We start from the raw sequence: 22964 nt of genomic DNA, 5'->3' as shown, positions 1-22964 counted from the left end.
GTTAGCAATCTTGCTTTTAATTTATTTTAACTAGCATAGCTATGAAAAAAATGTAAGCCTAAAATGAATGTACTGAGGTTGTTGGTTGTTTACCATCATCTATCTAGTAAACAGGACAACAACAAAAGGGAAAAGATTTACTATCTGGCTAAGTGGAAACCTAGCAAGCTAAAGTATCAGGATCAACTACTTCTGTAGCAAAAAGGGACAGAAAGGGGGGGTGCTAACATTTAGGCTTAAGGGTTTTTTAAAGGTTAACATTTGTAGCTGTTCACAATACCCACTCACCCCAAACTTTAACTACTACTACTAAATTTATTTTTGTTGTCCGCCTCTCCCATGGAACGTGGGTTCTGAGGTGGATTACATAGATTTAAAAATACAGAACATGCATAAAAATACAGATTTAAAAATACAAACCATATATAAAACTGTACATAAACAAATTCATAAAATCCTTAAAATCAGTAGCACAATTGAATAAAGGAATAAAAATACAACCAGAATTCAAAGATGAGGCAGTTTCACATGGAGGTTGCCAGTTTCACACTGTAATAATACCATCCTAGGCAGGTCTATTCAGAAGTAAGTCCCAATGAGTTCAATGGGACTTGCCTTCAGGAAAGTGTATATAGGATTACATTCTTTGGACTGCATTAGCAGCTGCACTGCAGGGTCTCCTGACTTTTGAGACACATGGAAAGGCCACAGTGCAAGTTATTCAGAAGCCTCAGAATGTGTGTTCTGTGTATCTTATCAAAGTGATAAAAATAGCATTTGTAGAAATTAATTTTGCTGGTGCAGCAAAGAATATTGATGAATATAAGCTCCAAGTTTCCACTTCAAATTGTGGCTCAGCCATAAACTCACTGGTGTTCTTGGAGAAGCCATTCGTCTCTCAGCAACAATACACATTCCTACCACCACTACCAATGCTAATCCTGGCTTAGTTTACCGGACCATTGTAAGGATTACAAAAATAACGGAAGGGCTTGGAAAAAGCATTTTATAATAGTGATTCATATTAATGGCTTGGATACAATGGATGGAAACTAATGAAGTAGTTCTGATAGCACAAGGATTTCCATCTGCACAACTGAATTCCCCCTCTCCTCCTCCCACCCCCTCCTAAATCTATTCTGGGGATTTGCCCAATCCTCTGGAGATTGGGGGGGGGTGCAGGGAGAGGGAGCAGAAGCTCCATTGTGCAAACAGAAATCCTTGTGCTAACAGAACTACTTCGTTGGCTAACACCCAAAGATCCCACTGTACAAGTGGAAGGCACTTCTGTTCATGTGTGTGAGAGGGGTGTCATCATTTTTTCTTCCATCTCCCAAAATCTGCTGTAGAGGGCCTCTGACTCTTTCGAGCCAGTTCTCAGCGACCCAGAAGAGCTGTAGACAGGAGCACAGAAGACAACAATGAAAGGGTTAAGACATGCATGTAGAAGTGCCTTCAGCTTGCACTGTGGGATATTTAGATACAAGTCTTTATTATTAATAATTAATTGCTAAAGTCTGAAAAGGTTACCATTTTAGGAGAACCAGAATATAAACAAGGTGATATCTGCACATCTTCAGATAAAAGAACTTCAGCAAGCTTTTGCTTAACTGCAAAAGAGAGAAAAGCACAGTAAGCCTCAATCACCAAACTAGTTCAATGAGAACAATATTTAAGACATATCTTGGTTTTAAGTGAAGTGCCCCTTTCATTGTCAATGCTATTCCTCCTAAGAATCTGTCAGACAATAAAAACAACTACAGGCGGGCCCCGCTTATATGCCAGGTTCTGTTCTGGACTGCCGCCGAAAAGCAGAAACTGCCGAAAAGTGAAACCCATTGAAGATAATGGCATGCGACGGGCAAAAACCTCCTTAAAAGTAGAACAAGTGCCTTAAAGCGGGGACCCTCCCTAATCGAAAGCCGCCACATTAGCAGAATGCTGAAAGGCGAAGTGCTGTAAAGCGGGGCCCACCTGTAATCTATTTTAGCATTAAAATATAAACACACTGTAAAACAAATTTACTGGTCACGCTTTTGCATGTTATAGTAAACCATAGCTAATTGTTTACCATGAAAGTGCTGATCTCAGCTGGTTTGCTCCTCCCCACAAGTTTATGGGAGAAACAAACCATGATCCCTGGCTTAGTATTAAGTTCAAACTAGATTGTGGTTTGTTTCATTCAAACTATAAGCAAGCCAAGAACTTACTTATAGGCTGTGATTTGTCTGGAATAAAACAAACCATCTCTACTTTGGACATCACGAAGCTAAGGACTGTTGTTTTTTCTGCATCTTAGCAGGGATGAGCAAAGTGGTTGAGATAAGCACATTCAGATGAAACCACTATGATTTGCCATGACACACAAACATATTTACTCCAACAGGAAGTAGACAGATTTTAATAATAATAATAATTTAAAAAAATTATTTATGAGTCGCCTATCTGGCCGAATTAACAGCCACTCTAGGCGACGTACATAACACAGTAAAATACAATATAAAACCAATGAGGACCACAATCAATAATTAATCTAAACATCATCCTCCAGTTAATAGTAGCATTAAAAGCTAATCCACCCCAGAGATTTTAAACTACTTGCAGCACAACCCCATCCATTGGTAGGTGATATCTAATGTTAAGTTATACATAGAGCTAACCCATTGAAATGGTCCCTTAATTTCAATCGGTTTATTGTATATGACTAATATTGGATATTACTCGTTCAGTTCAATGGTGCTTACTCTCAAGTTCATGAGCAAAAAATTGTAACCTAAATACATTTTTAATTGAAATAGCATGAAAAAAAATCTAGTATGTCTATTTCAATGGGTCTATTCTCAGTACATTGGATATCACAAATTGATCACTTTAGGCCAAACTACTCAGAGATGCTTGAATGTATAATTAAAGTATATTTTTAAAATCCAAGTTAAATGCAGTATGTGTTTTTATTGATCACTAGTGTAAGGATAAGTGTGGGAATTCTTTTTTCTCCCCATAGACATGCAGAGACATCCTTCCAATGAATGGGAAATTAGCTAGGAACTGAACTCTGACAAGCTCCCTTAGCAATGCTCAGTGAATGGACTTTGGATCGGTATGCATCTTTTGCTGAAGATTATGCTTCAGATTTGTTAACAGAGATAGGCATAAATGGTTTTATAGCAGAAATTGGCCACTGATGTCTTAGGGGCTTCATTGGTGGCCTTTTATAAAGAAAAGGTTTATCATAACACTTGGCATCCATATTTGTATTCTAGGGTACTCAAAGAACTTCATACACATTTTTGTTTGTAATCCTTACAATCACCCCATAAGCCAATCAGCATTATAACTACCATATCACAGATGAAGGAGGGCCAGGATTTACAGGCGTAACTTGCCTAAGGGCACCTAACAAGCATATGGCTAAGGTGAGCTTTGAACCAGGGACTTCACGGTTTACAACTTATCTTAGGCTAAAGTCTACACTTTATTGCTTTATTCTAGTATACAAGCATAGTGTACAAGTAATTTTCTCCATGAAAATTGGTTTGTTAGAGTTAAAAGCATAATGTTGTATTGATGAACTCCATTAGAAATTTCCTTTGAAATGTTTGTTCGGTGGATAGATTTCAGAAAAGGTATTAATAATATTAGAGCTGGAAAGGCATTTCACACAAATCAAATTGGCTAGAGATCCTACATTAGTTTCCTTCGCCTGCAGTATGTTGCTAGTATTACTTGCTTATGTAATCTGCAGGTAGCCCACTGGATAATATATCCACAATCCATTTACAGTCTGTCTATCTGGATTATTGAAGGCAAGTTGATTAGCTGTACAGTGTAGCCTTTTGGAACCTCCCAACTCTGTTGCTGCAATGCAATGAAGTACATTATTCACCACTAATTAAAGAGACCCTGGAATGCTTGAAACTAGTAAAGGCTATTCTAGCCTTCCTCAAAAATAAGAGTATTTTAAGTAAGACAATCTACAGTGGGGTAGTCTTGCTGAGAGCAGTAAGACATTTTTAAAATTGTACTGGACTACAGAATATTTAAGGAAAAATTTGAACAAGTAAGTGGTATTTTGTTCTTCTCTAGCCATTTTGACTGAAGCATTTTAAACTGCTTGTCTGGATATGTAAACTAATTTAAATTGTTTCATCTGTCATAGGCTTCCATGATTTCTTTTATTGATATAGTTTTGATATATGAAAATAAGTGTTCTTTTTTAAAATCTTATATTAAAGCTGCAGTCCTCAACATATTTAATAGGGCTTAAGTACCATTTAACACAGCACAATTTATTTTCATTCAAATGTGGATAGGATTGCAGTGCTACTGTTAATGTTTACATTCAGAAGTATGACATGATAAATGAATTATAGGCAAAGGCTTTGAAGATATAGATGTGACATTATGTAGTTTGCCCTTGCAGTTTTTTTCTTTCTTTCACAAATAGCTGAGAGTGTGGGAAGCTGGATCAGAACAATAGTATATGGGTGAGAGGGGTTTTAAACCTTTATCCCTACCATGTTCTAATTCAAAATCAACCCCTGCCTACTGCTTGGAATGGGTGAGAAGCTCACATTGGTACCAATGAGAATTTCTCTCCCATTGTGAATAGCAGGCATATGTGACGGCAGTGGTTCTGATCAGGACTGCAGTGGGGACAAAAACCCCTCTCCAACTGCCAAAACTATCTAAACCCAATACTTCTCCCACTCCAAACTGTGAAAAAATATATGCAAGAGTAAACTCCATGACAAATGCCATTTAGTTTAGCTCAGAATGAATATATGTAGAGCCATAAAAGACCTATATAAAGATAATTGCAGATATAATGCTTCTAATCTTCTAGCGATTAGATAAGTGTGTAAATATACTTGGTTTGGAGGGCATTCTTTCTCTTCTACCCCTCTGTGCAATATAACATAGCAATAATTCCCTTATTCTTTCCATGGTTCACTTTATGATATAATATTACATCTGCTAACCACGTTTTAACACTAACCAGGATATTCCTTCTTAATCAGCATTTGAAATCAGGATTTAAAATAGGCTTGAAAAACCCTAATAGCAAGGGAACCTGGCTATGTAAACCTTAGCAAGAACCAAACCAGACATAAAACTACACCATGGAAAGGAGAGAAGTCACGCAGGAGAAGGAAGTACACATCATACTCCCAGAGCTTGGAAAAGTTACTTTTTTGAACTACAACTCCCATCAGCCCCAGCCAGCATGGCCACTGGATTGGGCCGATGGGAGTTGTAGTTCAAAAAAGTAACATTTCCAAGCTCTGCATACTCCTTCATGTCCCAGGCTTACATAACATTTACAGCACTACCATGACAGTTCAAAACTTTACAACAGATATGTTCTAAAAGCAGAGATGGGGAACCTGTGATCCTCCAGATGTTGTTAAACTCCCATCAGCTACAGTCAGCATGGGACATGGTCAGGTATGATGGGAGTTGGAAGTTCAACAACATGTGGAGGGCCAGAGGGTTCCCCATTCCTGGTCTAAAGCACGGTATTATAGGTTTTATTACAATATAATCAAGTTGCAGCTGTAGATGACCCAGGTTTCATTCAAGTCCATTGAAAAGCTGACTGATTTCCATGAGTGTTAGATCTAACTTTCTAAAAACAAAGCAAACAGATGTGTGTTATTCATGGCTAGAAATTCTTAGAAGCGAATATACCACATGGAGACAGTTGACAGAACTTAAATTCCTGAAATTTCTATACTGGAAAAAGGAACTAGGAAACCAGTAGAAAATTATAGTCAATCATTTTAAAATAAAAGTCTAAAATTAGAGGCTAATAACCTTCAGGTCCCGTTGCCTCATGTTTTTTTCTTTGTTTCTCTTTCTGTAACGATAAAGTATTTTCCTCTATCATTTGCAGGCTCTCTAAGGCTGTGCTGTGTTCTGTAAGTGATTTTAACAGGCTGAAACCATTTACCAACTGAGGAAGGCTTGAAGAATCAACTGAAGCTTTAACACAAATAGAATCCTTTTTGTTATCTTCATTGGATTTGTACAAAAAATTCAGGCTATCTACTGCATTTTCAAATTCATTTTTACTCATTTGTGATTCATCTGAAGAAGTCCCACAATTAAAGGGGTGAGTGATTGGCCTGAAATCCAGATAATTTTTTTCTGAAGCAGCATCATGTTTGTCTAAAATATACTGGGGGAAACCATGGGAAATATTATATTTTTCAGTGAAGGCTAGCAAATAGTTACTCTGTTTCATGTTATCACAAATATCTATGGAACTAGGCTGTAAGCTATCTGCTCCAACCTCAATACCTCTCTCATTACTTTTGTCCATGAAGCAACTACTTAAAACAGCAGGAACATTCCCTTTTCCAAGGTGAGTTGTTGGATTATGATGCTCACTATTGTTCACTTCACAGTCCATGTTGTTTACCGTTAATAAGTCTGTACCAAGATCTCTCTGATCACCTATATTTTGGATACTTATTGCATTTGCCTCTATCTTTTCATTAATGATGGTAGCTTTTGAATGTTGCAACTTTTTTAAAAATGGAAGAGTTACATGATTTTCTTCTATTTTATTAGGTTTCTCAGAGATTTCTTCATGAAATTGTACTCGCTGACATTCTGAGACATAATTCACACCTCTGTCTTGCAGAAATGCTGGCTGCACATTACCTTTTCCCTCACTGCTACATGCCTTCATGTCACAGTTCTTTTGAACACTGATCTCAAGCTGTGCTTCAGTGTCCTCTTTAGAACATACTGAACCTTGTGAAAGTGTGCTATTCATATGAAGCTTTCCATCCTCCGTGTCACTAAACTCTAGTTTATCTAGGAGACTGAAGTTAACCTCTGTAAGCTGCTTATCTCCAAACTCTCCTTCTGCAGAATTTGCAGAATTCATTTCAGAACATGTTATTGGATAAGATTCATTTTGTGACTGTTGGCAAAAGCCATTCAAATTATCAATCAGTGTGTATTTATTGAATGTGGGGTGTTTGTCTTCAAACATTTTCAGTGCATTTATACAATTTGAATAATTCATACTACCAACAGATGGCAAAGCTTCAGTGTCATTCTCTTTCCTCCTGATTGATTCAGGTGGTACAATGCTACATGGCTGAATTTTGACAGAAGAAATACTAATTTCCAAGGAAGCAGGCATTTTTTTATGATCCTCTCTGTATTGGCTCCTATTATCAGTACCATTGTCCTTCAGAAGATCACTAACATTCTTGTTACTGTATTCTCCATCATCTTTGTTAGATTTCTCTGTTAAAGATGATGGCAAGTATGCATCCCATCGGCTTTTTGTTTGCACATTTTTTTCTGAGAAATGTGGTGGCACTGTGTATTTAATGGTTTCTTTGGTAGTGTTGTTTGTGGAGCCTGACAGAGGTACGATCTTCTCTTTGAAGAAAGACTCTCTGCTTCTTGATGGTTCAGATAGAAGCTGACATTTCTGATGAAATTCTGATTTCATTATTGTCAGTGGTACATTTTCCAATGAAGCAGTAGTTTCATCCTCTGGAACTTTAAAATGCTTTCCCTCACCATTCAGAAGTGATAAAATCTGTGCTTTACTCCTGACATTCTGCAAAACTGCCACATTAGTACTTGCATGGTAATTTGAGTTGACTGTTCCATTATCCAATTCAATCCCTGTCTCTAAATATTCAGCATCTGCACCATCAGTACTATGGTTTCTACTTTGGACCACTTTATTATCATTAACATAAGGTGTGAAAGCCAGTGAGGTCACAGAATGAGCATTTCTGTCATTCGCTATGAAAGTATTCCGACTGAAGTTGAAGTGTAAGTCAATCTCTTCATTCTTCTTGTAAGGAACAGAAAATAACGGAGAGTTGACATAGAACTGAGAAGGAAAGTATGAATGAGGAGCCATGGATGAAGGAGATATTACTGCTGCAGAAGCTTCCATTGTTGTCATTTTCTTTTCCACTTGACATGGCCCTTGGAAACCCTAGAAAAACAACATTTTAATTTTGTGGCAAATTTAGCAATTGAGATTTTAGAATTAAGAAGCAGATTAATGCACAATATTCGCTTACTCTATATTCATGATGTAATATCTCAGTGAATCAGTAAATAAAAGTCTTCAAAGTATTGTTCTTTGATAACAGAATCTGAATATAACTAATGCAGTGGGATAAAGTAACTTTTACAGTTTCCTTAATAGTATACAAACCCCCCCCTGTGAAACAATGATGTGCAGCTCCATGTACTACAGAGATAGGGAAGTTACTACTAAAGAGATGCATTCCCTCATGGCTAATCTCTCTCCCTCTCTCTCCCTCCCTCTCTCTCCCTCCCTCTCCCCCCCCCCTCCCCCCCTCTCTCTCTCTCACACACACACACCCCCCAATGCATAACACTCAAATTCATCCATTCTCACACAGCACACACTCAGCCATTCAGTTAGTCCATGTGCAATTCAGCAGATGACCTGGAGCACCCTATATTAGAAGAGCTAAAGGCAAAAATGGTCAACTATGAAATTGTCACATACAGTTCAAATAATATAAAATTAGTGTATATGCTTGCTGATCTAACAACATCTAACTAGTTATAGAGCTTTCTCACTTATTCAAAACACTTCATTTATCATGTGTTTGTGTGTATGTAAAAAGGAGGGAGAAAGAATGACATACAGTATGTTTTCGCTTTAGGCCAACTGGTATATGCAGGGATGAAGAAGCAAAAGACTTCAAATTATTTCTTATTAACGTTGGTACTTCTGCATTCTTTGGCTGATCACTACAATCGGTTTCAGAAGCTTTTTGAGCTTCAATTGTGATCAAATATTGCTCACTTTCTAAATCATCTCCTGGTTTTACCTAGAAAGAAAAAGAGAGATATTATAAAGTTGCAAGTTACATAAATAAAACAATACTTAGTGCATTAATATAACTTCCACATTTCATTATATATGCAATATCTATCTATCCCAAATATGATTCCATACACATTTCCAAGGCAATTTGTAAATATTCATTTCTGGCACTTGTAAATACTTTTTAGATTTTTTTATGCATTGTTGTTTCCTATTAGTTTTAGTAATTTGTTACTTTGAATGCCTGCAAGTCCTCAAACCTGAAAATCAGTAGGAGTACTGTAATTCAATTGAATATTAGACAGGCACCATCTCCGTTATCTTTTTGGCGCCTATCAAAGACTTTCCTCTTTCAACAAGCCTTTTAAGTTGAGACCTTATCCCAGTCTGCATCTGTGTTGGAATTGCTTTGTAATATGTTTTTAAACCTTTTTTTAAGTGTTTTTAACTTTTTTTAAAAAATGTTTTGAATGCTTAAAAAAATTTTTTTTTAAGATGTTTTGTTTTAATTTTAAAGTATTTTAAAGTCTGTTTTCATGATGTTTTCAAGTGTTTTTAGTGCTTTGGTTTGCTGCCCTGGGATCCTGCTGGGAGGAAGGGCGGGATATATATAAACAAACGAACAAACTTCTCTGTGGCTGTTTAATTAGCCTTCCTATAACACAGAAGAAGAGAAACTGTCTACTAAAGATGTTGATTACAGATGACACAGAAACAAACAAATGAACATGAATGCAATACAACTAGATGTCTGGAAACTTTAACTGGAGCCATTTTCATAATAACCAATCCTTTCAAAAAGGCACTAAAAACATCCATGCAGGGTTGTTTCTCATTTCTGAGAGTGGCCTCATTCACCATATGTTTGATGAAAGTTTGTGAAAGCACAACTGCTAATGCTGTAATGCTATATGTACCTAGATGGAAGTAAATGCTTGATTCCAAGTAGATATGACTAGGATTGCGCTGTTGGAATAGTTCATAGCCAAACCTCCTCTAACCTCAAAACCTTTAACAGGCATTTGGTTGTTTATCACCTTACTTCTATTCCTAAGAGTGGATGCTGGAACCTTCATACATGCACTGAGAACTGATAAATCCAGACAAAACTGAGATGCTATTGATGAATTGTTCCTCTGACCAGCTGAGTGGTGTGTGGCCTGTTTTAGATGAGGTCACACTACCTTTGAAGGAATGGGTTTGCAGTCTGGGAGTTCTCCTGGATCCATTGCTCTAACTTTTGGCACAGGTGGCCTCGATGGTCGAGTGCCTTCCAGCAGCTTTGGCTGGCAGCCCCACTGCCACCCTATCTGGGCAGGGGCAGAGCTTGGAAGATTACATTTAAAAAGGAATAAATTACCATTACAATTGTTCTAAAAGGAACTGATTTACTGTACAGTAATTACTACCATTACACTTAAGTTACTTTAAAAAACTAGAGTGCCTACAAGGTGCTGGCCTTGGCTGCTGCACACCTAAGTCACCTAAAACAATATTAAAAATAAACACACAGAGGTAGTAGAATAATTCTTCTCTCTCTCCCCCCGTCTCTCCCCTCTCTCTCTCTCCCCCTGTCAGGATGCAGGATTGGGGCCCTGAAGTGTCAGACGATGAGGAGAGGGAGGGGGTCATTTGACCAGAGTCGTGTGAAGGAAGAGCAGAAGGGAATCTCAGAGATAGAACTGTCTGGGAGCGAGGACCTTGAATGTCAGACAGACACAGATCCTTACCGTGAGCTTCCCACGCCTCCTCCCCCTCCGAGCTTGCAGGAGTTGGAGAAGGAGGGAGGACAAGGAGGAATCCAACCCCCTCCTGATCCAGGGAAAAGCAAGGAGAAACAGCCAGATGGTTTAAGCATTGGCCCCCCGCTTTCCCCCATACCTGAGTCAGATTTCTCAGAAGGGGAGGGGGCGGTTGCACCCCCTTCACCACGTACAAGGAGACTGCAAAAGAGGCGGCAAAAGAAGGGGGAAAGGCGGGGTGTGGATGAGGGCACGTTGAGGCGGAGTGAGAGAATTCGCGCGCGCTTGCCCCCTTCTTAAGGGACAGTGGGAGTAGTGGTTCCTTGTTCTGTCAACTCTCTTCTATGTCGCAGGTTATGTTTAGTAGTTAAAGTTCATGAGACAGCGTAGTCTTTGTCTGGATATCACTTTAATAAAAACTGATTTGCTTTCACCAACTGGTCTGGTTCCTGAGCCTCAACCTGGACACAACACCCCCCCTCTCAAAATTACAATTACTCCTCAAAAGCAATAAAATTATTCCTATTACAATCAAAATGTAAAGGAATTACCCACTCATTCCTCAAAAAAGTAATGAATTACAAGTAGTTCATTTTTTGGGAACTAATTACTTTCAAACTCTGGACAAGGGTAACCTGGCCACAGTAATCTATGGGTTTGTGTTGGGAGAGGCGTTCCATCAGGAACTGTGGTCCTAAGCCGTGTAAGGCTTTATAGGTTAAAACCAGCACCTTGAATCAAGCTCAGAAACATACAGGCAGCCAATGCGAGAGGGCCAGAATCGGTCTTATATGTTCGAACCATCTGGTCCCTGTTACCAGTCTGGCCACTGCATTTTGCACAAGCTGCAGTTTCTGAACCATCTTCAAAAGCAGCCCCACGTAGAGCGCATTGCAGTAATCTAGCTTGGAGGTTACCAGAACATGGACAACTGAAGCCAGGTTATCCCTCGCCAGGGGTAGCTGGGCCACCAACTGAAGTTGGTAGAAGGCACTCCATGCCACCAAGGCTACCTGAGCCTCAAGTGACAGAGATGGTTCTAGGAGAACCCCCAAGCTACAAACCTGCTCCTTCAGGGAAGAGTGCAACCCCATCCAGGAGAGGTTGAACATCCACCATCCGGTCAGAAGAACCACCCACTAGCAGCATCTCAGTCTTGTCTGGATTGAGCTCAGTTTATTAGCCCTCATCCAGTCCTTTGTCAGAGTCAGGCACTGGTTCAGCACATTGACAGCTTCACCTGAAAAGATGAAAAGGAGAAATAGAGCTGTGTGTCATCAGCATACTGATGGCAATGCACTCCAAAGCTCCAGATGACCGAACCCAACGGTTTCATGTAGATGTTGAACAGCATGGAGGACAGGACTGACCCCTGCGGAACCCCATACTGGAGAGTCCAGGGTGCCGAGCAATGTTCCCCAAGCACCACCTTCTGGAGGCAACCTGCCAAGTAGGAGCGGAACCACTTCCATGCAGTCCCTCCCACTCCCAACTCAGCCATCTTCCCAGAAGGATACCATGGTCGATGGTACTGAAAGCCGCTGAGAGATCAAGGAGAATCAGAGTCACACTCCCCCTGTCTCTCTCCCGACAGAGGTCATCATACAGGGCAACCAAGGCTGTTTCCATGCCAAAACCAGGCCTGAAACCTGACTGAAATGGATCCAGATAATCGGTCTCATCCAAGAGTGTCTGGAGCTGGAATGCAACCACTCATTCAAGGACCTTGCCCAGGAATGGAATATTTGCTACCGGCCTATAGTTATTAAGATTTTCTGGGTCCAAGGGATAGTTTCACTTCCACCTCTTTCAGGCAGCCAGGGACCACCCCCTCTCACAGAGAGGCATTAATCACTTCCCTGGCCCAGCCGGCTGTTCCATCCCTGTTAGCTTCTATTAGCCAAGAAGGGCAAGGATCCAGCACAGAAGTGGTTGCACGAACCTGTCCAAGCACCTTGTCAACGTCCTCAAGCTGCACCAACTGAAACTCATCCAAGAAATCAGGACAAGGCTGTGCTCTGGATACCCCGCTTCATTCACCTGCTATAACACTGGAGTCTAAGTCCTGGCGGATGCTAAAGATTTTATCCTGGAAGTGCCTAGCAAATTCATTACAGTGGGCCTGTAATACTAATTCTGTTCCAATTACACTGGCTGCTGGTAGCCTTTCAAGCCCAATTCAGAGTGCTGGTTTGGACTGATAAAGATCTTTATGGCTCAGGACCCCAGTATCCTTTGGAACACCTTTCCCAATACGAACCTAGCCGAATGTTTAGATGATCTTTTGAGGAGCTTTTACCGGGTCCACTCTCTAAAGGAGGCTTAAAGGGTGGTGACAAGGGAGAGGCCTTTTCAGTTGCTGCTGTCCATCTGCAGAATGGCACTTCCCAGTGAGGTCCACCTGGTGCCTTCATCAATGTCTTTTCTGTGCCAGGTAAAGACATTTTTTTCACCCCAGGCATTTAATAGACTGAGATGATGATGTTTTGTTTTTAGTCTGCTGCCAAAGCTTCCTCTGGCTCTATGGGGGTTGTTGTCTTATTATTTTGTTTTTATTGTATGATATATTTTTTTTGTTTTTAACAATGTTGTAAGTCACTTGGACACCTTTGGGAAACAAGCGACTAACACATCTGATAAATAATAATAGCACCATAATCTATGCTGAAAATAAATGTCCAGAAATTGAAGCATGATTACAGTTTGACATTGATTACCAAGATCATCTAGGGGAGCATTAATTGTGGTCCTCCATGGGCCAGAACCATGACCTGTGTCAAAAAGCAGTCGTGCCTTCAGTATTGTGGGCCTAACTCTATGGAACTCTGTGATGTTCCTATATTAATGTATATATGGTAAGTGTTGTTGTTTTAGAAGATACATGGTAAGTGGAGTGAAAGAGGAGGGGGAGTGAATGGGCAGTAGAATGCGAGATGATTGGCTGAGTGTTTGAAAAGGCTGAATGTATAAAAGGAAGAGTGAGAGTGGAATCAGGGGGGAGAAGAGAAAGCGTGGATTGCTTGGTGGGGTTTGAGAGAGTTGTTTGCCAGGAGAGCGTGAAGAAGGAGGGAGGTGGAGTTCGGATTAGTATTGAGTAAAACCATATGCTTATGTGCCTTAAGAAGAAATCTTGTTAATCTTGTTAGCTTTGTTATCTTTAATAAATACTTAATTTGGTTTACCAAAGGCCTGATCCTTGGCTGGGGTTTCACAGACCAGAAGGGAGGGTAAGGTAATGACCAAGGCTGAAGGGGAACTGTAACAAATGGTGGCAGCGGTGAAGAGAATAACAATACCAGTATTCAGAGTCTCTGGGAATACTAGTATTGGGACGTTACTGGTGGTTGCCTAGCAGGGGGATCTGTTGAGATCTGTGCTAGAGCGGATAGGGAAACCATAAGAGAGTGCGGTCCGGACTGGTGGAGTCCCTGGTGGTGCCTAGAGGCAGGCAGTAACCACGAGCAGGTAGGAACCTGACAGGGAGAGCCAGGGAAGGACGCACCACATGTGGTGGTAGTAGCGGTGGGATACGGACAACAGAGAATCCAGATACGAACCAAAGAGAGTCCCAAAGACACGTGGTGACAAAGGAGACTACGTCACAGGTGTTGGCTGTAGCAGTGAGATACGAATACTAGACAATCCCTAATAGTTGTGTGGCAAACAGAAATAACAAAACAAGATTACTTGTGAGAGTGACTGGCAAAGAGTGTCTGGCAAAGAGTGAGTGAACTCAAACACCATGGCTGAATACATAAAAATGAAAAGAGAGGAGCTGGTGGAGAAGTGCATAACATTCAATTTACCTCACGAGGATAAAGGGGTAGATGAATTGAGGGTAGCACTTATAGGATTTCCAACTGCCCAGCAAAAACAACCTGTCAGAGAAGAGACCCCAGAAGGATACTTAAGCAATCCCGCTTATATAGAGTACCTGAGAGAGAAGTTGAGGAGGGAGGCTGATGAGAAAGATAAGCAGCGGGTCTTTGAGGCTGAGGAAAAAGATAAACAGCGAGAGTTGGAAGCTGAGAGATTGAAGATGGAAGCTGAGAGAATGAGATTGGGGTTTGAGGAGAGGGAGAAGCAACGAGCAGTGGATGCTGAATTACAAGTAGAAAAGTTCAAATTTGATAGAGAGAAATTTCACTCTGAGGAGACAAGGAAAGACAGATGGAGCAAAAATAAAAATTACTCCAAAGGACTTTGCTGTCTATGAGCCTGGTCAAGATCCTCAAATTTACCTCAGCACCTTTGAAAAAGCAGCTCAGTTGTGGGGGCTACCTGAAGATAAATACATGCAGTATTTATCAAACCTGATTAAAGGGGAATTGGTTGAGGTATACCAATATTTCCCCTCAGACAAGCCCGTCACCTATGCTGAGTTTAAAGAGGCAGTATACAAAAGGTTCAGACTGGGACCTGACTACTTTAGAAAATTATTCAGAAACTGTCAGATCCAAGCAGGGAGGTCTTTTGTGGAACTGGGAGCAAAATTGATGGATATATTTGGAAAGTGGATGAGTAGTGCCAAAGCTCAGTCAGTGGAAGAGGTGAAAAGCCTCATGATACTGGATCAATTATACCATCAGTTACCACCAGAAATAAGGCTCCTAGTCAAAGACCGTTCCCCTACATCTGTGCAGGAGGCCGCAGAGATGGCGGATCACTTCGCCTCCAATAGAACTGGCTGGGTGGGGAAAACATCAAGAGAGTTTAAACCCAGACCATATAGTGCTGGCAGAAGGGATGTGGTACCACAGCGAGTGAGTCCTCCAGTAAAATCTGAAGGGCACAGGACACCCCAGAGTGGATCTGTGTACCCTAAAAGTGAGGAGAAATTATGCTACAAATGTGGTAGACCGGGGCACCTACGTTTTCAATGTGAGGTTGCCAACCCCATTAGTAATCCTGCTCAGACAAGGGCAGTGAAAACAGAGCCCAAGGCTTTAGAAACAGCAAAAAAGGTTCAGTTCTGCCAGATAAACTGGACAGAAGTAACAGACCTTGATTCAAGTCTGAGAGAGGAAGTGAGTGTACAAGGGGCAAATTATTGGGCATTGCTTGATACTGGTGCCGCTCAGACATTACTGAGGCCAGATTTAATAAAATCTGAGGTAATATTACCTCAGGAAACTGTGACTATCCAAGGAGTGAGAGGTCAACCAGAAAGTTTGCCTGTGGCCCTGGTGGAAATGACTTGGAGAGGCCGAGAGGGCCGATATAAAGTAGGCATTAATGCCCAGCAACAAGAACCAGTAATACTGGGAAGGGATGTAATGGGTGCCCAAGGAAAGATCTATGTAGTGACCCGACAGCAAATTGGCAGAGAAAAAGAAGCCATATTAAGGGGGGCTGAAACAAACAGGGTGGAATCTGTTAACCAGCCTCAGGTCACCATAGCAACCACTAGCAGGCCTGCTGAAGAAGACAAACTGTATCAAGTGGTCTCTGGGGAAGAAGCAGAGCAATTCAGGGAAGAGCTGCATAAAGATATAAGTTTGAAGCAGATAAAGGAACAAGCCCTGACCCAACAGATTCCTTTCACTGACAAACTGAGGAATCAAGTTGTGTGTGAGAATGGGATTTTATATAGACTGTGGATGCCTGCTGAGAGAAAGGGTGAATGTGAACCAGTGAAACAAATGATGGAAGTGGTGAAAGAGAATTTGAGTCAAGCTCAGCAGAAGCAAAGTTACTGGTATGACAGAACAGCCAGAGAACGTGTGTATGATGTGGGAGATATGGTTATGGCGTTCATACCCAGGAAACATGACAAATTACAGGCTAACTGGGAAGGACCATATGCCATCAGAGAAAGGCTTGACACAGTGACGTATGTAATTACCACAGACCAATTAAACAAAAGCAAAGTGGTTCATGTAAATATGTTGAAGCCTTACCATACCAGGGATGCACAGGTGTTGCAAGTTACCTTATTCCCTGAGGGAAGTGGGCCTGAACTTCCAGATTTGGTACAGGAAAGCAAAGACAAAGGAGGGGTAGATCAAGTGGAATGGTCAGAGGAGGTGAAGGAGGAAGTAAAAGAAGAGATTCTGAGAGTTTTGAAAACCTATAGGAATCTCTTTAGGAACAAACCTGGCCGAACCAGTATAGTTATACATTCCATTGATACTGGAGATCATGCCCCAATCAGATCTGTTCTGTACCGTGTGAATGGGAAAGTTTTGAATGAGATCAAAAAGGAGGTGGAAGATATGCTGGAATTAGGAGTGATCAGGGAATCCATCAGTCCCTGGGCCTCAAGTATTGTCCTGGTTCCGAAAAAAGATGGAACGACAAGGTTTTGCATTGATTATCGGCTAATCAATAAAATTACTGTCCCAGATGCGTATCCTATGCCTAGGGTAGACGCAATGTTAGAGTTATTGGGGGCAGCAACCATTATCTCTACACTAGATCTCTGTAAAGGATTTTGGCAAATGGAACTAGACGAGCAATCCAGAGCCAAAACTGCCTTCAGTACACCAGATGGGTTATATGAGTTTGTGACCTTACCCATGGGACTAAGGAACTCACCAAGTTCATTTCAGAGGCTAATCAATACTGTGTTGCGAGGCATGTCAGATTTTGCAGTGGCCTATATCGATGACGTGGCCATTTTTAGCAAGTCGGTGCCTGAGCATGTCCAACACCTGACAACAGTATTGGAGGCATTAAGAAAAGCAGGCCTCACAATAAAAGCTAAGAAATGCCAGTTTGGACTAAAGGAAGTAATCTATTTAGGACATAAGGTGGGGAGTGGGAAAATCACCCCCTTATGGAGCAAGGTGGAGGCAATACAAGCGTGGCCGATCCCCTTAACCAAAAAACAAGTAAGGGCATTTCTGGGTGTGGCTGGATTTTATAGGAAGTTTGTGAGAAATTTTGGGGAAATAGCAACCCCCTTGCATGAATTAACAAAGAAGAAGTGTTCTGAGCGTGTGGTATGAGTGTCAGAAGGCTTTTGATCTACTGAAACAAGCCTTGTGCCAAGGACCCATATTAATAGCACCAGACTATGAGAAACCATTCATCGTGGCTACAGATGCGTCGGACCTCGCACTGGGAGTCGTCTTGCTACAGGAGAGAGAAGGCACCAGACATCCAGTGGCGTACCTGAGTCGCAAGCTGACGCCGAGGGAGAAAAACTATTCGTCGGTCCAGAAGGAGTGCCTAGCGGTCGTGTGGGGACTGAACAAGTTGCGCCCATACGTGTGGGGACGAAGATTCACAGTGACTACGGATCATCGGGCCTTGTTATGGTTGCAGACTATGAAAAACCATAACACTATGCTGCAGAGGTGGTCCTGGGCCCTACAGGACTATCAAGTGGACTTCCAGTTCATAAAAGGCAAGGACAATGTACTGGCCGATGGACTTTCCAGGCAAATGGCTGGGACTGCAGTGACGTGACCAGACAGAGGAACAAAGAAAGACATTTTCCCCATAGAGACTTTTATCTGTTAACGCGACGTATAAATCCTGGAACAGGAATAATACTCTGCTGTTGTTTAAGGGGGGGGGAATGTGATGTTCCTATATTAATGTATATATGGTAAGTGTTGTTGTTTTAGAAGATACATGGTAAGTGGAGTGAAAGAGGAGGGGGAGTGAACGGGCAGTAGAATGCGAGATGATTGGCTGAGTGTTTAAAATGGCTGAATGTATAAAAGGAAGAGTGAGAGTGGAATCGGGGGGGGGGGAGAAGAGAAAGAGTGGATTGCTTGGTGGGGTTTGAGAGAGTTGTTTGCCAGGAGAGCGTGAAGAAGGAGGGAGGTGGAGTTCGGATTAGTATTGAGTAAAACCATATGCTTATGTGCCTTAAGAAGAAATCTTGTTAATCTTGTTAGCTTTGTTATCTTTAATAAATACTTAATTTGGTTTACCAAAGGCCTGATCCTTGGCTGGGGTTTCACAGACCAGAAGGGAGGGTAAGGTAATGACCAAGGCTGAAGGGGAACTGTAACAAATGGTGGCAGCGGTGAAGAGAATAACAATACCAGTATTCAGAGTCTCTGGGAATACTAGTATTGGGACGTTACTGGTGGTTGCCTAGCAGGGGGATCTGTTGAGATCTGTGCTAGAGCGGATAGGGAAACCATAAGAGAGTGCGGTCCGGACTGGTGGAGTCCCTGGTGGTGCCTAGAGACAGGTAGTAACCACGAGCAGGTAGGAACCTGACAGGGAGAGCCAGGGAAGGACGCCTCACAAACTCACTTCCATTAGAAGTTAGGCAGGCACCATCCCTGCTGAGTTTCAGATTCCTGGTTAAAACAGTTTTATTTCGGGAGGACTTTGCATCATGAATGCTTCTCGGATGTTTTAAATTTTCTAATGATTTTGTTTAATATTTTCAGATTTTAAATTTCTGAAGTTTTACATTTTTGAGGTTTAATTTGTGTTTTAGATTTTGTATATTGTATATTTTTGTTGTCACAAGCCACTTTAAGACTTAGATGGTGGAAAGAGATATATAATTAAAAAAATGCACTTCCACAGTCTCCTTGTACATCTTGTTATATCAGATTCTTGATTTACCCTTTTATGCTAAGTTTACAAAAGCATGACATAAGGTAAATTTTGTCATGAAGTATTAACTTCTGTCAGGCACAGGTACAACCCAGCCACAAGCACAGCATGCTAATTTTGAGGAGTCATCTCCCAAAGAAAAAATATTGTATAACTTTGTCCTTGACTGACTTTTTTGAACTAAGAAGTCAAACATTTTTTAGCTTAGCTTCATATGGAATACACCACGTACTCCTGACAATTTAGGTTATTGATCTCTCTGTTTTGTATCATCATTTGAGACAAGGCCACTAGAATTACACATAATTCAAAATAAGCTATCAGGTAGAAAGACCCCAGATAAATGTGACCAAGATAAATCAGCAGAGCAGATTTAGGTCAACTGAACAAGCAACTTTGTCTTCAAAAATTATTAACCAAACAAAAGAAACAAATTAAGGAAAATAAAAAGCATATACCTGGAACTTCACAAACATGCTATCCAAAATCTGTCCTTTGTCATCAAACAAAGTTGCCTATATGAGAGCGGTTGGGGGGGGGGGGACAACGACAGAAGAATGGTATTTCATTAACAAAACAGTAACATTCACATATGTTGTCAGTATAATTCTGTGCTGGCCAAACGTATTTTACCTTATTCCCCCCTAGAGTGGCCTTCAAAATTCCATCTTGCCACACTTTGGATTTTTTAGTCTTCTGGTGTGTGTATAAAACCTGTTTTGATATATAAACACACACACATATTTAAGTGACATTTAAAAATTAATTTTATTATCTTTTACTGTATTAATTGATGAATTGTTTAAAATGTACAATGGTCATACTGATTATCTGAAATATTGTTTAGCAAAATATATTGTTGAAATATCAGACTCACAGTAAACTCCTGAGAAGCCATCACAGTTGGCTTGCACTTCCAAATTTCATACTATCTGGAAAACATAATAACTGATTGAAATGAACTGGACTTAATGTCCAGGATCCAAAGAGGCACATGCATTCCATTTTTAATTACTCATTTTACTAATAACTCCTCCCAGAACCCCTTCATGGCACTCTGAATTCCATGAAGTTCAAAAAGTAATATACAATGCAATCCCTTGCTTGTCTTCTTAGAAGTACATCCTATTAAATTCAGTGGGAGTGTCCTTGGAATTGTAAGTGTCTTTGGAATTCTATCCTATATGTCTCATGAGAAGCAAGTTTTGTTTTCAATGGAGCTTAGTTCCAGTTTAGCATGTATTGGACTTCCGCCTTAGTAATTAAGCATGAGAGACTTTCATCAGCTGTATCAACATTAACTATATCAGCCTTTGTTTAAAAATGAATTTTGAGCTTTGCCAATTTAATAAACGCTAATTTCTTTCAGTTGTCTTCAATTCCATACATCTACCACAAGGTGTCTCACATTTCAAGATGCTTTTCTTGAAAAATATTAAGTCTGAAAATAATTGGATTAATCTGCAAACTAATTAAGTAGTTTATTAACTGAAAATCTAACATGAACAATTTACATCACATTTAATGAAAAATATTACTTGTAGAAACTCATTCAGTACTGATTCCATTGATGTAGACAGTCTGTACCTGCTTTTCAGGCAACTTATCTGCAAGTCTTTTGCCATTCCCCTGCTGAATAAGGATTATCAGCAGGAGCCAGGAAGAAGATTCTGGAACAGTATTTTCTTTGGCAACAAGGGAAGTGGGAGAGTACAGCAAAACCCTGAACCCTATTGAAATCAAAGCATCACAAACTGAGATCCTCTGATACAGCGGTCAGCAGATATCAGGCTTCCAAGACCTAGCAGTAGAGAATTAAGGAGATCCACCAATCTGAGAATGGTGCAAAATAGATATAAAATTTAAAGAATTCTGAGCCCAGAAATTTGTTTTGAGGAACTGAAGCAAGCTCAATCCTTCCACAAAAAATATCTGCTCCTGGTTACCTCACCACCTTAGTTTTGTCATTTCAGTAGTATAACTGGAGAGAGGGGTCATTTTGTTGTTGCTGTTAAAACAGTTGGCCTTAGAAATCCTTACCAATCTACTTCAAATCATCCCACCCTGCCCTATTACTTATTTTTCTGTTTTAAAACTGTTAAAAAAGATGACCAAACATTTTTTAAAGTATTTAATTAGCTGGTAACCTATGGAAATAAATTGCTGACAAAGGTTACACCCCTAATTGTACAATTTGGATGTCAGACCTAATATTTCTTTTCCCTCCCTAATTAAAACACAAGCAAAATAGCAGAAGTAACAATAAGCCAGATTTAGTGTCAGCTTGCACTCCCTAATGCTGCCATCTTTCTTTTCTTTCATTGTAGCTCGGCACATACAAATTTAGCAGGTGAAGCTTTGTTATTATATTATTCCCATGTAACAAAGAGGTAAATGTTATCTTCTAAATTTCTGCATGTCAGGCTGCTCTTAATGTTGTAGGAGGACAATTGAAAGCTGGCAATTCTGGCAGATGTTGCTAAATTATTATTAATGATTTCTGTTCAGCCCTTATTTGTGTACTTTCTTCAAGGAAGCCATGCCAGAACACATTCTTCTCATACTTTTTATTTATTTTACTACTATATCTACATCGTGCTCTTCTGCTTTCCTTTTTTTCTCACAGCAATATGAGGTAAGTTAGGATGTGATGTAGAGGACTATTATTTGTTACAATTTAAATTTATTTATTTGCTTCCTTATGTTTATACAGTATACCATTTTTCTTCCAAGGAACACAAGGCCCCCTACATAGTTTATCTATGTTGTATTGGATAAGAGAGATACCCTGCCCTTCCAACACATTTACCTTGCCCAGAGCAGCTTATGAACAATTAAGAACAGCAACAATCCCATAAAAACGTTATATAAAAAAGGAAGTCTCAGCAGATTAAAATATTCTAAAATAAGGGATCAATCACATAAAAAATAGTCAGCCCAGCAAGACAAACCAGTCAATGAAAAACAGGTAAACAATTGGTTAAGGTATTCTATATATAAAATCTACAATCTGGGCACAACCATAGAGAAGGCATATTCCTGTTATCCAGATGAATCATGATTTGGCCATGGACCAGATGTGGAAAACAGCCTCCCCAACAGATATTAGAGAGCAACTAGGCTGTAAGAGACAAGATGGTTCTTCATCCAATGCACATGACCTACTACCAAATTACTCCTCCTTCCATTTTATCCTCACAACAATCCTGTGAGGTAGGCTAGGCTGAGTCAGAGGTGAGAGTCTGTGTCTCCGGTGGTCTGCTGCACCACCCTCCTGGCTGTGGCAGCACTGTCACTTGTCAGGACTAGAATGGGACTGTACAAGGAAGGGGGAACACTAACCCAAGTGCTTCTCTAGCCCTTGCTACCACCCCGCCCCACCCTATCTTCACAAGTAGCAACACTTCCACAGCAAGCAGGGCAGCATAGTGGTAGCACCCACACTGCACGTGCCCTATCTGCTCTTTTATTTTTGTTTTGTTACATTTATTAGCCCACCTTTCCTCCAAGGAACTCAGGGCAGCAGACATAGTTCTTCCCTCCACCCCCCTTCATTTTTTCTTCACAACAATCCTGTGAAGCAGGTTATACCAGAAGATAGCGATTGATTGGCCCAAGTAAGCTTTGCAGCTCAATAAGGATTCGAACCCGGTACCGGTTCGAGTCTAGAGCTCTCCGCGCAGGAGGACACCAACGTTTATCCCCGTCTCGAAACCGGTAAGATCTTAGCTAGCAACCACCGGCGAGTAAGTCGCTGTCCCAGTCAGCTCGACAAAAGACGAACGAACGGAAGCTTTACGGATCGCTTGGCTTCCGAGCCTGACTCCCTTATCAGAGAAAGAGCG

General features: G+C 40.7%; 1 protein-coding gene across 20 annotated transcripts in view; it reads right to left on the bottom strand.

Moving 5' to 3' along the window:
• Positions 1-22964, bottom strand: part of ZGRF1 (zinc finger GRF-type containing 1) — a 60984-nt gene that overhangs the window by 37277 nt on the left and 743 nt on the right. For 10 of the 20 annotated variants that reach the window (XM_061585341.1, XM_061585343.1, XM_061585331.1 and 7 more), the window contains exons 2-7: positions 19997-20051; positions 19753-19833; positions 19578-19634; positions 8667-8852; positions 5818-7978; positions 1531-1610 (exon numbers count right to left, since the gene is read on the bottom strand). In XM_061585341.1, coding sequence (XP_061441325.1) covers positions 1531-1610; positions 5818-7978; positions 8667-8852; positions 19578-19634; positions 19753-19833; positions 19997-20017 — 2586 coding nt within the window. In that variant the 5' untranslated portion in view covers positions 20018-20051. Of the gene's footprint in view, positions 1-1530; positions 1611-5817; positions 7979-8666; positions 8853-11654; positions 11797-19577; positions 19635-19752; positions 19834-19996; positions 20052-20706; positions 20738-21928; positions 21953-22140; positions 22516-22617; positions 22673-22710; positions 22962-22964 lie in introns of those variants that run through there. The other 10 variants (XM_061585332.1, XM_061585335.1, XM_061585339.1 and 7 more) reach the window with 10 other exon arrangements.

This window comes from Rhineura floridana, chromosome 9 (genome assembly GCF_030035675.1).
Source record: "Rhineura floridana isolate rRhiFlo1 chromosome 9, rRhiFlo1.hap2, whole genome shotgun sequence".
Taxonomy (NCBI): Eukaryota; Metazoa; Chordata; class Lepidosauria; order Squamata; family Rhineuridae; genus Rhineura; species Rhineura floridana.
The sequence above is the reverse complement of the archived record's forward strand: the minus strand, read 5'-3'. Positions and strand labels throughout refer to the sequence as shown.